We start from the raw sequence: 14,466 nt of genomic DNA on the forward strand, positions 1-14,466 counted from the left end.
TAGAAGCAGACACAGGTGGGAGGGAGAGCATGGAGGAAGGGAGATGGATGGAGGGAGCGTAGGAGGGAAGAGAGGGAGGAAGGGAGATAGGGTGGGAGGATATATGAGGGGGAAGGAGTATAGGGTGAGGAGAAGGGAGGGGAAGGGAGGGGAGGGAAGGAGTATAGGGGGAGGGAGAGAGTGTGGAGGGAAGGAGTATAGGGTGGGGAGGGAGTATGAAGGGAGGAGGAAGGGAGACAGGGGGGAGGGAGAGTAGGAGGGAAGGGGGGTGGAGGAGTGTATGAGGGGAGAGAGAGGGGAGAGGAGATAGGGTGGAGGAAAGTATGGAGGGAAGGGAAAGAGAGGATGGGAGGAGAGGAGGAGGGAAGGGAGGGAGGAAGGAGATAGGTGGGAGGAGAGAGGAGGAAGGAGTAAGGTGAGGGAGAGTATGGAGGAAGGGAGGAGGAAGGAGCATAGGGTGGAGGGAGAGCATGGAGGAAGGACATAGGGTGGGAGGGAGAGTATGAGGGAAGGGAGGAGTGTATGAGATAGGGTGGAGGAGAGTATGGAGGGAAGGGAGGGAGGGAGAGGGGAGGGAGAAGGAGTATAGGGTGGGAGGGAGAGATGGAGGAAGGAGCATAGGTGGGAGGAGAGTATGGAGGGAAGAGTGGGAGGGGGAGTATAGGTGGGGAGGGAGATGGAGGGAAGGGAGCAGGATGGGAGGGAGTATGGAGGGAAGGGAGTATAGGGTGGAGAGTATGGAGGGAAGGGGAGGGAAGGAAGGAGACAGGGTGGGAGGGAGAGTATGGAGGAAGGAGGAAGGAAGGAGATAGGGTGGGAGGGAGAGTATGGAGGAAGGGAGGAGGAAGGAGTAGGGGGGAGGGAGAGTATGGAGGGAAGGAGGAGGAAGGAGCATAGGGTGGAGGGAGAGTATGGAGGAAGAGAGAGTGGAGGAAGGAGATAGGGTGGGAGGAGAGTATGGAGGGAAGGGAGGAATGAAGAGTAGGGGTGGAGGGAGAGTATGGAGGAAGGAGTGGAAGGAAGGAAGATAGGGTGGGAGGGAGAGTATGGAGGAAGGGAGGGAAGGAAGGAGTATAGGGGTGGAGGAGAGTATGGAGGGAAGGGAGGGAAGGAAGGGGAGTAGGGTGGGAGGGAGAGTATAATAATAATAATAATATTAATTAACGGTTTATTGAAGAGCTTGGCAGCCAGAAGGCCGGAAAATATCAGTTACATATTGGGGGAATGGGTTATGAGTATGGGAGGGAAGGGAGGAAGCTAGTATAGGGTGGGAGGGAGTATGGAGGAAGGGAGTGGGAGAGGTTGGAGGAGACAGAACAGAGAAAATAGGTTAGGTTAGGGCTAAGCTGCGATAGGTTTAAATTAAGAAGTTAGATTAGGTAGACTGAATTAGGGTTACGTGTTAGGATAAGTTACATCTCAAATAGAAACAGTAGGTTCAAGCAGCTATCCTATCTCACCCTCTGGGCCCCCCACTTCATTCTCTTCCCACCACCCACCCTCGAGGATGATGCCTGCGGGGGCTCTTGAGGGCTCTTACCTGTGACCATCACGACAGTGTGCCCAGGAGATAATCAACCATACCAATATTGAAAGAGCACCTGGCTGGCAGGCTGGGTGGGTTGTTGTGTGTGGGGGCGTGGGGTGGATGAAGGCGAGAGGGTGGGGGTGGGGGTGTGGGTGGTTAGGTTAGGATGGGTGAGGATGAGTGAGGGTGAGTCTTATTACCATATCTGTATTGGGACTTTCTGACGTCACGACTCCATATACCCACGCTTTTGTTATATAGTGTTGTTCGTCTCGTCTGTATACATAGGTTACTGGTCTATTTAGGTCAGTATGCATAGTTTATCGTCTCATATGGTCTGTATACATATGTTGCTGGTCTATTTAGGTCAGTATACATAGTTAATCCTCTCATGTGGTCTATTTAGGTCAGTATACATAGTTTATCGTCTCATATGATCTGTATACATAGGTTACTGGTCTGTAGGTCAGTATACATAGTTAATCCTCTCATGTGGTGTCTATTTAGGCCAGTATATAGTTTATCGTCTCATATGGTCTGTATACACAGGGCTGGTCTATTTAGGCCAGTATACAGTTAATCTCTCATGTGGTCTATTTAGGTCAGTATACATAGTTAATCGGCTCTCATGTGGTCTGTATACACAGGTTACTGGTCTATTTAGGTCCGTATACATAGTTTATCGTCTCATATGGTCTGTTATACATGGTTACTGGTCTATTTAGGTCAGTATACATAGTTTATCGTCTCATATGGTCTGTATACATAGGTTACTGGTCTATGAAGCCAGTATACAGTTAATCCTCCCATGTGGTCTATTTAGTCAGTATGCATAGTTAATCGTCTCATGTATTCCTGTATACATAGGATACTGGTCTATTTAGGTCCGTATACATAGTTTATCGTCTCATATGGTCTGTATACATAGGTTGCTGGTCTATTTAGGTCAGTATACAGTTTATCGTCTCATATGGTCTGTATATTCAGGTGTTACTGGTCTATTTAGGCCAGTATACATAGTTAATCCTCTCATGTGGTCTATTTAGGTCAGTATACATGTTAATCGTCTCATATGGTCTGTATACATAGGTTGCTGGTCTATTTAGGTCCGTATACATAGTTTATCGTCTCATATGGTCTGTATACATAGGTTGCTGGTCTATTTAGGTCAGTATACATAGTTTATCGTCTCATGGTCTGTAGTACAGAGATACTGGTCTATTTAGGCCAGTATACATAGTTAATCCTCTCATGTGGTCTATTTAGTCAGTATACAGTTAATCGTCCTGGGTGGTCTGCATACAGGATACTGGTCTATTTAGGTCCGTATACATAGTTAATCGTCTCTCGTCTGTATACATAGATACTGGTCTATTTAGGTCAGTATACATAGTTAATCGTGTCATATGGTCTGTATACATAGGTTGCTGGTCTATTTAGGTCATTATACATAGTTTATCGTCTCATGGTCTGTATACATAGGTTGCTGGTCTATTTAGGCTGCTATACATAGTTTATTGTCTCATGTGGTTCTGTATACATAGGATACTGGTCTATTTAGGCCAGTATACATAGTTAATCCTCTCATGTGGTCTATTTAGGTCAGTATTACAGTTAATTCCTCTCATATGGTCTGTATGCTACAGGTTACTGGTCTATTTAGGTCCGTATACATAGAAAGTGTTGAAAATGACCAGTGTGGCGGGGTCGACTCATGCAGAGAAAATAACATTTTCAGATTTCCAACATTTCCTCGAGGGGCCAGGAGGTCAAGGGTCAGGGAAGTCAAAGGTACCAGTAGGTCAAGGCTGCCAGGAGGTCGAGAGTGCCAGGAAGCTGAGAGTGCCAGGAGGTCAAGGGTGCAGGAGGTCAAGGTGGGGCAGGAGGTCGAGGGAGTGCCAGGAGGCTAAGGGGTGCCAGGGAGGCTGAGAGTGCCAGGAGGTCGAGGGTGCCAGAGGTCAAGGGGGCAGGAGGTCGAGGTGCCAGGAGGTCGAAATAACTGGAGGTCAAGGCTGGGAGGTCGAGAGCAGGGAGGTCGAAGGTGCCAGGAGGTCAGGGGTGCAGGAGGTCAAGGGTGCCAGGAGGTCGAGGGTGCCAGGAGGCCGAAGGTGCCAGGAGGTCAAGGGAGCCAGAAGGTCAAGAGTGCCAGGAGGTCAAAGCTACCAGGAGGTCAAGGGTGCCAGGAGGTCAAGAGTGCCAGGATGTCAAAGGCACGGAAGTCAAAGGTGCCAGGAGGTCGAGATGCCAGGAGGTCGAGGGTGCCAGGAGGTCAAAGGTGCCAGGAGGTCGAGGGTGCCAGGAGGTCGAGGTGCCAGGAGGTCGAGGGTGCCAAGAGGTCAGGGTGCCAGGAGGTCAAAGGTGCCAGGAGGTCGAGGGTGCCAGGAGGTCGAGGGTGCCAGGAGGTCGAGGGTGCAAGGAGGTCAAGAGCAGGAGGTCGAGGGTGCAGGGAGGTCAACGATGCCAGGAGGTCGGAGGTGCCAGGAGGTCAACCAGCAGGAGGTCAAGAGTGCTAGGGAGGTCATGGGTGCTGGGAGGCCGAGTGCCAGGAGGCCAAGGGTGCCAGGCCAAGGAGCAGGAGGTCAAGGGGTGTCAGGAGGTCGAGGGGTGCCAAAAGGTCGAGGATGCCAGAAGGTCGAGGTGCCAGGAGGTCAAAGGTGCCAGGAGGTCGAGGGTGCCAGGAGGTCAACGGTGCCAGGAGGTCGAGGGGAGCAGGAGGGCAACGGTGCCAGAAGGTCAGAGCAGGAGGTCGAGGGTGCCAGGAGGTCAACGGTGCCAGGAGGTCGAGGTGCCAGGAGGTCGAGGGTGCCAGGAGGTCAACGGTGCCAGGAGGTCGAGGGGTGCCAGGAGGTCGAGGGTGCCAGGAGGTCGAGGGGTGCCAGGAGGTCAAGGGTGCTGGGAGGTCGAGGGTGCCAGGAGGACGAGGGTGCCAGGAGGTCAAGGGGTGTCAGGAGGTCGAGGTGCCAGGAGGACGAGGGGCCGGGAGGTCGAAAGTACTAGGAGGTCGGCTGCCAGGAGGTCGAGAGTGCCAGGAGGCTGGCGGGTGCCAGGATGTCAAGAGTGCCAGGAAGTCAAAGGTGAGGAGGTCGAGGATGCCAGGAGGTCAACGGTGCCAGGAGGTCAAAGGTGCCAGGAGGTCGAGGGTGCCAGGAGGTCAACGGTGCCAGGAAGTCAAGGTGCCAGGAGGTCGAGGGTGCCAGGAGGTCAACGGTGCCAGGAGGTCGAGGTGCCAGGAGGTCGAGGGTGCCAGGAGGTCAACGCAGCCAGGAGGTCGAGGGTGCCAGTAGGTCGAGGGTGCCAGGAGGTCAAGGGATGTCAGGAGGTCGAGGGTGCCAGGAGGACGAGGGTGCCGGGAGGTCGAGTACTAGGAGGTCAAGGCCAGGAGGTCGAGAGTGCCAGGAGGTCAAGGGTGCCAGGAGGTCAAGAGTGCCAGGAAGTCAAAGGTACCAGGAGGTCAAGGCTGCCAGGAGGTCGAGAGTGCCAGGAGGTCGAGAGTGCCAGGTCATGGGTGTCAGGAGGTCAAGGGTGCCAGGAGGTCGAGTGCCAGGAGGTCAAGGTGCCAGGAGACGAGGTGCCAGGAGGTCGAAAGAACTAGGAGGTCAAGGCTGCCAGGAGGTCGATAGTGCCAGGAGGTCGAAGGTGCCAGGAGGTCGAGAGTGCCAGGAGGTCGAGAGTGCCAGGAGGTCATGGGTGCCAGGAGGTCAAAGGTGCCAGGAGGTCGGGGGTGCCAGGAGGACGAGGGTGGCAGGAGGTCAGAAAGTACTAGGGTGGTGTGGGAGTCGAAATGGTGCCAGGAGGTCAGAAGGTGCCAGGAGGGTCGAGATGTGGGAGGTCAGAAGGTGCCAGGAGGTCATGGGTGCCAGAGGTCAAGGTGCCAGGAGGTCGAGGAGCCAGGAGGTCGGTGCCAGGAGTCGAGGTGCCAGGAGTCCGAGGTGCCAGGTCAAAGGGTGTCAGGAGGTCAGAGCCAGGAGGTGGGAGGTCAGTGCCAGGAGGTCGAGGTGCCAGGAGGTCAAGGGGTGTCAGGAGGTCAAGAGTGCCAGGAGGTCAAAGGCTACCAGGAAGTCAAGGGTGCCAGGAGGTCAGAGTGCCAGGATGTCAAGGCACAGGAAGTCAAAGAGTGCCAGGAGGTCGAGGGTGCCAGGAGGTCGGGGTGCCAGGAGGTCAAGGAGCCAGAAGGTCAAGAGTGCCAGGAGGTCAAAGCTACCAGGAGGGCAAGGGTGCCAGGAGGTCAGAGTGCCAGGATGTCAAAGGCACAAAAGTCAAAGGTGCCAGGAGGTCGAAGGTGCCAGGAGGTCGAGGATGCCAGAAGGTCAGGGTGCCAGGAGGTCAAAGGTGCCAGGAGGTCGAGGGTGCCAGGAGGTCAAGGGTGCCAGGAGGTCAAGGTGCCAGGAGGTCAGGGTGCCTGGAGGTCAAGGGTGCCAGGAGTCAAGAGTCAGGAGGTCAAGAGTGCCAGGAGGTCAAGGGGTGTCAGGAGGACGAGGGGTGTCAGGAGTTGGGGTGCCAGAAGGTCAAGGGTGCCAGGAGGTCGAAGGGTGCCAGGAGGTCGAAGGGTGCCAGGAGGTCAAGAGCCAGAAGGTCAAGAGTGCCAGGATCAAAGCTACCAGGAGGTCAAGGTGCCAGGAGGTCAAGAGTGCCAGGAGGTCAGGGGTACCAGGAGGTCGAGGTGCCAGGAGTCCAAGGTGCCAGGAGGTCTGCCAGGAGGTCAGCAGTGCCAGGAGGTAAGAGGTGCCAGGAGGTCGAGGGTACCAGGAGGTCAAGGGTGCCAGGAGGTCAAAGGTGCCAGGAGGTCAAGGGTGCCTGGAGGTAAAAGGTGCCAGGAGGTCAGGTGCCAGGAGGTCAAGAGTGCCAGGAGGTCAAGGGTGTCAGGAGGACGGGGTGTCAGGAGGTTGAGGGTGCCAGGAGGTCGAGGTGACAAGAGGTCAAGGGTGCCAGGTCAAGGGTGCCAGGAGGAACAAGAGTGCCAGGAAGTCAAAGGTACCAGGATGTCAAGGCCATGAGAGGTCGAGGCAGGAGGTCGAGAGTGCCAGGAGTCGAGGGTGCCAGGAGGTTAAGGGTGCCAGGAGGTCGAGGTGCCAGGAGGTCAAAGTACTGGGAGGTCAAGGCTGCCAGGGAAGGTCAAGTGCCAGGAGGTCGAGAGTGCCAGGAGGTCGAAGGTGCCAGGAGGTCATGGGTGCCAGGAGGTCAAGAGTGCCAGGAGGTCAAAGTGGGAGGTCAAGGTGTCAGGAGGAGGGGTGTCAGGAGGTAGGGTGCCAGGAGGTCGAGGGTGCCAGGAGGTCAAAGGGTGCCAGGAGGTCAAGGGTGCCAGGAGGAACAAGAGTGCCAGGAAGTCAAGGTACCAGGATGTTAAGGCTGCCAGGAGGTCAAGAGTGCAGGAGGTCGAGAGTGCCAGGAGTCAAGGGTGCCAGGAGGTCAAGGGTGCCAGGAGGTCGAGGGTGCCAGGAGGTTAAGGTGCCAGGAGGTCGAGGTGCCAGGAGGTTAAGGGTGCCAGGAGGTCAGAGTGCCAGGAGGTCAAGAATGCCTAGGTCAAGGCTGCCAGGAGGTCGAGAGTGCCATGAGGTCAGAGGTTGCCAGGAGGTCATGGGTGCCAGGAGGTGAAGGTGCCAGGAGGTCAGAGAGCCAGGAGGTCAAGGGTGCCAGGAGGTCAGGGTGCCAGGAGGTCAGAAGGTGCCAGGAGGTCAAGGGTCAGGAGGTCAGGGGGTGCCAGAAGGTCAAGGGAGCCAGGAGGTCAGGGTGCCAGGAGGACAGGGGTGCCGGGAGGACGAGTGCCAGGAGGTCCAAGGTGAGGAGGTCGAGGGTGCCAGGAGGTCAAGGTGCCAGGAGGTCACACCGTGCCAGGAGGTCAGGGGTGCCAGGAGGTCGAGGGTGCCAGGAGGACGAGGGTGCCAGGGAGGACGAGGTGCCAGGAGGTCAAAGGTGCCAGGTCGAGGGTGAAGGAGGTCAAGAGTGCCAGGAGGTCAGGGTGTCAGGAGGACAGGGTGTCAGGAGGTTGAGGGTGCCAGGAGGTCGAGGTGCCAGGAGGTCAAGGGTGCCAGGAGGTCAAGGGTGCCAGGAGGAACAAGAGTGCCAGGAAGTCAAAGGTACCAGGATGTCAAGGCTGCCAGGAGGTCGAGAGTGCCAGGAGGTCGAGAGTGCCAGGAGGTCAAGGTGCCAGGAGGTCAAGGGTGCCAGGAGGTCGAGGTGCCAGGAGGTTAAGGGTGCCAGGAGGTCGAGGTCCGGGAGGTTAAGGGTGCCAGGAGGTCGAGGGTGCCAGGAGGTCGAAAGTACTAGGAGGTCAAGGCTGCCAGGAGGTCGAGGTGCCAGGAGGTCGAAGGTGCCAGGAGGTCATGGGTGCCAGGGTGAAGAGGTGCCAGGAGGTCGGGGAGCCAGGAGGTCAAGGTTGCCAGGAGGTCAGGGTGCCAGGAGGTCGAGGTGCCAGGAGGTCAAGGGGTGTCAGGAGGTCGAGGTGCCAGAAGGTCAAGAGCCCGGGAGGTCGAGGGTGCCAGGAGGACGAGGGTGCCAGGAGGACAGGGTGCCAGGAGGTCAAAGGTGCCAGGAGGTCGAGGTGCCAGGAGGTCAGGGTGCCAGGAGGTCAACAGTGCCAGGAGGTCGAGGTGCCAGGAGGTCGAGGGTGCCAGGAGGACAGGGTGCCGGGAGGACGAGGGTGCCAGGAGGTCAAAGGTGCCAGGAGGTCGAGGGTGCCAGGAGGTCAAAGATGCCAGGAGGTCAAGGGTGTCAGGAGGTCAAGGGTACCAGGAGGTCAGGGTGCTAGGAGGTCGTGGGTGCCAGGAGGTCAAGGGTGCCAGGAGGTCAAGGTGCCAGGAGGCCAAGGGGTGCCAGGAGGACGAGGGTGCCAGGAGGTCAAAGGTGCCAGGAGGTCAACAGGTGCCAGGAGGTCAACAGTGCCAGGAGGTCGGTGCCAGAAGGTCGAGGGTGCCAGGAGGACAGGGTGCCGGGAGGACGAGGATGCCAGGAGGTCAAAGGTCCAGGAGGTCGAGGGTGCCAGGAGGTCAACGGTGCCAGAAGGTCGAGGGTGCCAGGAGGACGAGGGTGCCGGGAGACGAGGGTGCCAGGAGGTCAAAGGTGCCAGGAGGTCGAGGTGCCAGGAGGTCAACGGTGTCAGGAGGTCAGGGTGCAGGAGGTCGAGGGTGCCAGGAGGTCGAGGGGTGCCAGGAGGTCAAGGGTGTCAGGAGGTCAATGGTACCAGGAGGTCAGGGGTGCAGGAGGTCGTGGGTGCCAGGAGGTCAAGGGTGCCAGGAGGTCAAAGGTGCCTGGAGGTCAAAAGTGCCAGGAGGTCAAAGGTGCCAGGAGGTCAAGGGTGCCAGGAGGTCAAAGGTGCCAGGAGGTCAGAGTGCAAGGAGGTCAAGGGTACCAGGAGGTCGAGGGTGCCGGGAGGTCGAGGTGCTGGGGAGGTGGGTGCCAGGAGGTCAGGGTGCCAGGAGGTCAAGGCAATGGAGTCAAGGGATGCCAGGAGGTCGAGGGTGCCAGGAGGTCAAGGGTGCCAGGAGGTCGAGTGCTAGGAGGTCATGGGTGCTAGGAGGTCAAGAGTGCCAGGAGGTCAAGGCCAGGTCAAAGCAGGAGGTCAAGGGGTGTCAGGAGGTCGAGGGTGCCAAGAGGTCACGGGTGCCAGGAGGTCAAAGGTACCAGGAGGTCAAGGATGCCAGGAGGTCGAGGGTACCAGGAGGTCAAGGGTGCTAGGAGAACAAGGTGGCAGGGTGTAAAATTGGATCTTACTCTAGTGGAGGCTTGCGTAAGAGTGGCATACATTGAGCTTTCTGACGCATCTAAGAAATGGCTAAATTAGGGCATTGTCACTATCTAACTTAACCTGACGCTAATCCTGACCCACCCTAACTAAACCAACTTAACCTAACTAAACCTCCAATCTCATAACAAAAACTTCATACACACACACACACACACAAGACAGTGGCCGCCTGGTGTGTGTGTGTGTGTGTGTGTGTGTGTGTGTGTGTGTGTGTGTGTGTGTGTGTGTGTGTGTTGCTCCCTGCCACAACCTTGGCCCAGAAATCTTGAAACACAGAAAGACGTGAATAAATAGAGACCCCTTGAGGTCGGTAGTGTGTGTGTGTGTGTGTGTGTGTGTGTGTGTGTGTGTGTGTGTGTGTGTGTGTGTGTGTGTGTGTGTGTGTGTGTGTGTGTGTGTGTGTGTGTGTGGTGTAATCATGACTGTTAACTGTATGTGGATTCAGCTGGAGAAATTAAGCTACAATATGATGATGATGACGATGACGATGATGATGACGACGATGATGATGATGATGATGATGATGATGATGATGGTGACGATGATGATGATGATGATGATGAGGATGATGATGATGGTGACGATGATGATGACGATGATGATGACGATGATGATGACGATGATGATGATGACGATGATGATGATGATGATGACGATGATGATGATGACGATGATGACGATGATGACGATGATGATGACGATGATAGACGATGACGATGATGACGATGATGATGACGATGATGATGATGATGACGATGATGATGATGACGATGATGACGATGATGACGATGACGATGATGATGATGATGACGATGACGATGACGATGATGATGACGATGATGATTATTATATTTCGTTATAATTGAAGCCTTCTAACAGAGTATATGTAAAAGAATAGTCCTTTAAATGGAAGTCCGTTATGCAAATGTCCGTTATACAGAAGTCCGTTATACAGAAGTCCGTTATACAGAAGTCCGTTATACAGAAGTCCGTTATACAGAAGTCCGTTATATAGAGGTTCTACCGTATGCAAATAACCCACACGTTTGAAAACAAATCCAGTCGAGATAAAGTAGATGACAGGCCACTCCTTGACGTCATCACCAGCAGCCACTTGTGATTGGAGGACAGTACACCACTCCCACTTCAGTATGCTAATGACGTCATGGAGTGTTTTATTGGGTTACTTTTAGGAGGAGGGGGGGTTAAATCACTGAATGGTCCCCCACACCCCCTCACCCCTCCTCACCCTCACCCTCCAATCCTCAATCTTTCTCCCCCCCTACCTGCCTCCTCCTCCTCCCCTACCCATCTCCTCCCCCTCCCCCCCAGATGGTGGTTTAACTGATTTGACGATGTGTGGGGGATGGGGTTAGGTTAGGTTTTCTAATTATAGATTTACTCTCTCTCTCTCTCTCTCTCTTCTCTCTTCTTCTTCTCTCTCTCTCTCTCAAAATGAATATGTATATGTATGCTGTAGTAATGTATACATATAAGAGAGAGAGAGAGAGAGAGACTAGTACAACAGCATAACAATAGGGGGCAGGCTATAGCTCTATCACTTTTATTAATATTTTTATCATCTTTATTATTAGTAGTAGTATTAGTATTAATTTTATTATCACACACACACACAGCACACACACACACACACACACACACACACACACACACACACACACACACACACACACACACATTCTACACACACACACACACACACACACACACACACACACACACACACACACACACACACACACACACACACCACACACATATATTCTTTTACTACTACACACACACTATTATTATTATTCACACACACACACACACATATACACACACACATATACACACACATTATTGTTATACATTACTATTATTATTATTATTATTATTTATTATTATTACTATTGTTAATTATTATACATATATATATTTTTACATTTACATACATTATTATTATTATTTTATTATCATACATATATACATATTAGTATAGTAGTAGTATTAGTAGTAGTATTAGTTTGTTACAGATCCGTATTCAACTAATTAACACAGATAGGATAGCTTATGTATTAGGATATTTAATATTAAGGTAATTAAATGGTATATGTGGCTATTGGGGAGGCTGGAGGCTACGTTCAAAAAAAAATAAAAAGTAATATTAGCAGTAATACTGAAGTAATATCCAATTTGTATTTTTAATGACATCATTAGTGTTAATAGCTTAAATAATATTAACATTATTAATATTATTCTATATCTTGCTTCGTTAATACGTTGAATTACATTAAATCTTAGGTATATTTACCAATTATTTAACATATATTACTTTTATTAACTTGTTATTAATCAATTTAACATTTTAACATTCTGTTTTATTGTCACCTTTCGTTATTAACATTTTTAACATCATTATTTTCTACGTACAGATAAGTTAATAGCAGGATATTATTTATTTATTTATATTTTTAGGTTCGTACGTAACTCGTGACTCACTTAAGCTACCACACAAAGAGTAATTCTCAGAGGCTGTAACTTCCTCCTTCCCTCCCTCCTCCTCCTTCCTCCTTCCTTCCTTCCTCCTTCCCTCCTCCTTCTTTCCCTCCCCCCTCCCTCCTTCCCTTCCTCCCTCCTCCTTCTTCCTTCTCTCCTTCCTTCCTTCTCCTTCCCCATTCCTTCCTCCCTTCCCTCCCTCCCTTCCCTTCCTTCCTTCCTTCCTCCTTCCTTCTCCTTCCTCCCTTTGTCTCCTCCTCCTTCCTTCTCTCCTTCCCTCCTTCCTTCCTCCTCCTCCTCCTTCTCCTTCCTTCCTTCTCTCTCCCCCTTCCTTCCTCCCTCCCTCCTTCCTTCCTTCCTTCCTTCCTCCTTCCTCCTTCCTTTCTCCCTCCTTCCTCCTTCTTTCTTCCTCCTTCCTTCCTTCCTTCCTTCCTTCCTTCCTTCCTCCATACCTCCTCCTTCCCTCCCACTCCCTCCCTCCTCTTACCTTCCCTCCCTCCGTCCTTCCTTCCTTCCTTCCCTCCTTCCTTCCTTCCTCCCCCCTCCTTCCTTCCTCCTTCCTTCCTCCTTCCTTCCTTCCTTCCTTCCCTTCCTTCCTTCCTCCTTCCTTCCTTCCTTCCTTCCTTCCTTCCCCTCCCATACCTTCCTCCCTTCCTCCTTCCCTCCCTTACTCCTCCCTCCCACCTTCCTCCTTCCTTCCTTCCTTCCTTCCTTCCCTCCTTCCTTCTCCTTCCTTCCTCCTCCTTCCTTCCTTCCTCCTTCCTTCCTCCTCCTTCCCTTCCTTCCTTCCTTCCTTCCTTCCTTCCTCCTTCCTCCCTTTCCTCCTCCTTATTTTCCTTTTACCCTCCATATCCTTCCTACTCCTTCCCCTTCCCCTACCTCCCAGTACTGAATATGTGAGGCCGCCTCACTTAACTCTGCTTTGCTATGACACGAAGATGGATTCTCAAAGGCCATGTGTATTGAGTTCTCTCCACCTCCTCCACCTCTCTCTACCTCCCTCCACCTCTCTCTACCTCCCTCCACTTCCTCCACCTCCTCCACTCTCTCCACCTCCCTCCACCTCTCTCCCTCCTCCTCTTCCACCTCCTCCACCTCTCACCTCCTCCACCTCCTCCACCTCCTCCACCTCTCTCTCCACCTCCTCACCTCTCTCACTCTTCCACTCCTCCTCCACCTCCATTCAACCCTCCACTCCCAGGAGAGTGAGAAGAGAGAGAGAAGAGGAGGAGAGAGTGGAGAAGAGAGAGAAGAGGAGGAGAGGGAGAAGAGAGAGACAAGAGGAGGGGAGGGAGAAGAAAGAGAGAAGAGGAGAGAGGAGGAGAGAGACAAGGGTGAGGAGAGGGAGAAGAGAGAGACAAGAGGAGAGAGTGGAGAAGAGAGAGAGAAGAGGAGGAGAGGGAGAAGAGAGAGAGAGAAGAGGAGGGAGAGGGAGAAGAGAGAGAGAAGAGAGGAGAGGAGAAGAGAGAGAGAAGAGTGAGGAGAGGAGAAGAGAGAGAGAAAGAGTGAGGAGAGGGAGAAGAGAGAGAGAAGAGGAGGAGAGGGAGAAGAGAGAGAGAAGAGGAGGAGAGGGAGAGAGAGAGAAGAGGAGGGAGGGAGAAGAGAGAGAGAAGAGGAGGAGAGGGAGAGAGAGAGAAGAGGAGGAGAGTGGAGAAGAGAGAGAGAGAGAGAAGAGTGAGGAAGACTACTGAAAGCACGTTGTAGCCTATTGTAAGTTGGTGAGCTTCATCTGCTGAAGGCACTGCACAGCTTTTCATTAATAATTGGTACATATTTTACGTTTCCATTGTTTACTGGCAGTAAATGGTAAATATTTTTCATGTCTGAAGCTAAAAGTTAATCCACGCCCATCCCATCATGCACGGATTCAACCTAACAAAACTATTACCCATGTAAAGGTCGACCCCCAATTTTTTGCCTAAAAATTTGGTCTTAAACACTCGAACTACACACGAGTATATACGGTACTATACATTTATCTCAAGGAAGTATTATGTAACATTTAGTATCATCTGGATTACTACAATAGCATGGTGGTAATAAGAACATCTCATAATGTTACCACGGTTATCACATTAATATTTATTCATTTATTTATGTATTGTTTTGTTTATATATATATATATATATATATATATATATATATATATATATATATATATATATATATATATATATATATATATATATATATATATATATATATATATAAATTACAGTGGAATTGAAAAACATAAATATAATGGGGGAGCAGTACAACATGGGTTGTACAGTAATAAGGTTGAACAAGAGGACAGAGCTGTCAGGATTATCTCTAGTTGGCAAATATGTTTATTGCAATGGTAATTACTTATTTATTTACATGATAATTTCCGATAAAACGGTTTTGATGGTACAATGAAAGCAGGTACTGTAAATATAATAGGTGTTACAAGAAATATTAATACTTCGATAATAGGTATTTTTTAAGAGATGATTTAAAGGAAGGGAGCGTAGTCTTTGCTCGGATGGGTGGGGGTAAGTTGTTCCACACCTTCACACCATGATATTTTATGGAGGTCTGGGACTGAGAGGAGTGCATGGGGGTGGTCTTAGTACAGTAGCTCTGGGTGCCTTAAGTTGTATCTCTGATTATTCTGGAACTGGAAATAATTGTTGTCAAGCAAGTGAATTGATAGATTTGTAAACAAAGAGG

At 51.8% G+C, this 14,466-nt stretch overlaps 2 protein-coding genes across 2 annotated transcripts; both read left to right on the forward strand.

Annotated features, from left to right (window-relative positions):
• Positions 1–3,985: 3,985 nt before the first annotated feature.
• Positions 3,986–7,004, forward strand: LOC121853263. The gene is made up of 6 exons (XM_042347279.1): positions 3,986–4,260; positions 4,759–5,457; positions 5,601–5,834; positions 6,033–6,243; positions 6,507–6,728; positions 6,882–7,004. The coding sequence occupies exons 1-6, from the start codon at positions 3,986–3,988 to the stop codon at positions 7,002–7,004; spliced, it is 1,764 nt and encodes a 587-aa protein (XP_042203213.1).
• Positions 7,005–7,610: 606 nt separating this feature from the next.
• On the forward strand, positions 7,611–8,627 carry LOC121853265 (S-antigen protein-like; the record flags this gene model as incomplete). Its single annotated transcript, XM_042347281.1, has 2 exons — positions 7,611–8,148; positions 8,291–8,627. Coding segments are annotated over exons 1-2 (875 nt in total), but the record flags the coding sequence as incomplete, so codon positions are not given.
• Between the last annotated feature and the right edge of the window lie 5,839 nt (positions 8,628–14,466).

The sequence above is a fragment of the Homarus americanus genome, unplaced genomic scaffold (assembly GCF_018991925.1).
Source record: "Homarus americanus isolate GMGI-L3 unplaced genomic scaffold, GMGI_Hamer_2.0 scaffold52671, whole genome shotgun sequence".
Taxonomy (NCBI): Eukaryota; Metazoa; Arthropoda; class Malacostraca; order Decapoda; family Nephropidae; genus Homarus; species Homarus americanus.

Excerpts from the sequence above, each read along its gene's own strand:
- LOC121853263 (XM_042347279.1), top strand. The coding sequence starts at position 3,986 with ATGCCAGGAGGTCGGAGGTGCCAGGAGGTCAACCAGCAGGAGGTCAAG. Across the intron at positions 5,458-5,600 it reads CGAGGTGCCAGGAGTCCGAG|GAGGTCAGAGTGCCAGGATG; the intron begins GTGCCAGGTCAA and ends CAAGGGTGCCAG. Across the intron at positions 6,244-6,506 it reads GAGGTCAGCAGTGCCAGGAG|GATGTCAAGGCCATGAGAGG; the intron begins GTAAGAGGTGCC and ends CAAAGGTACCAG.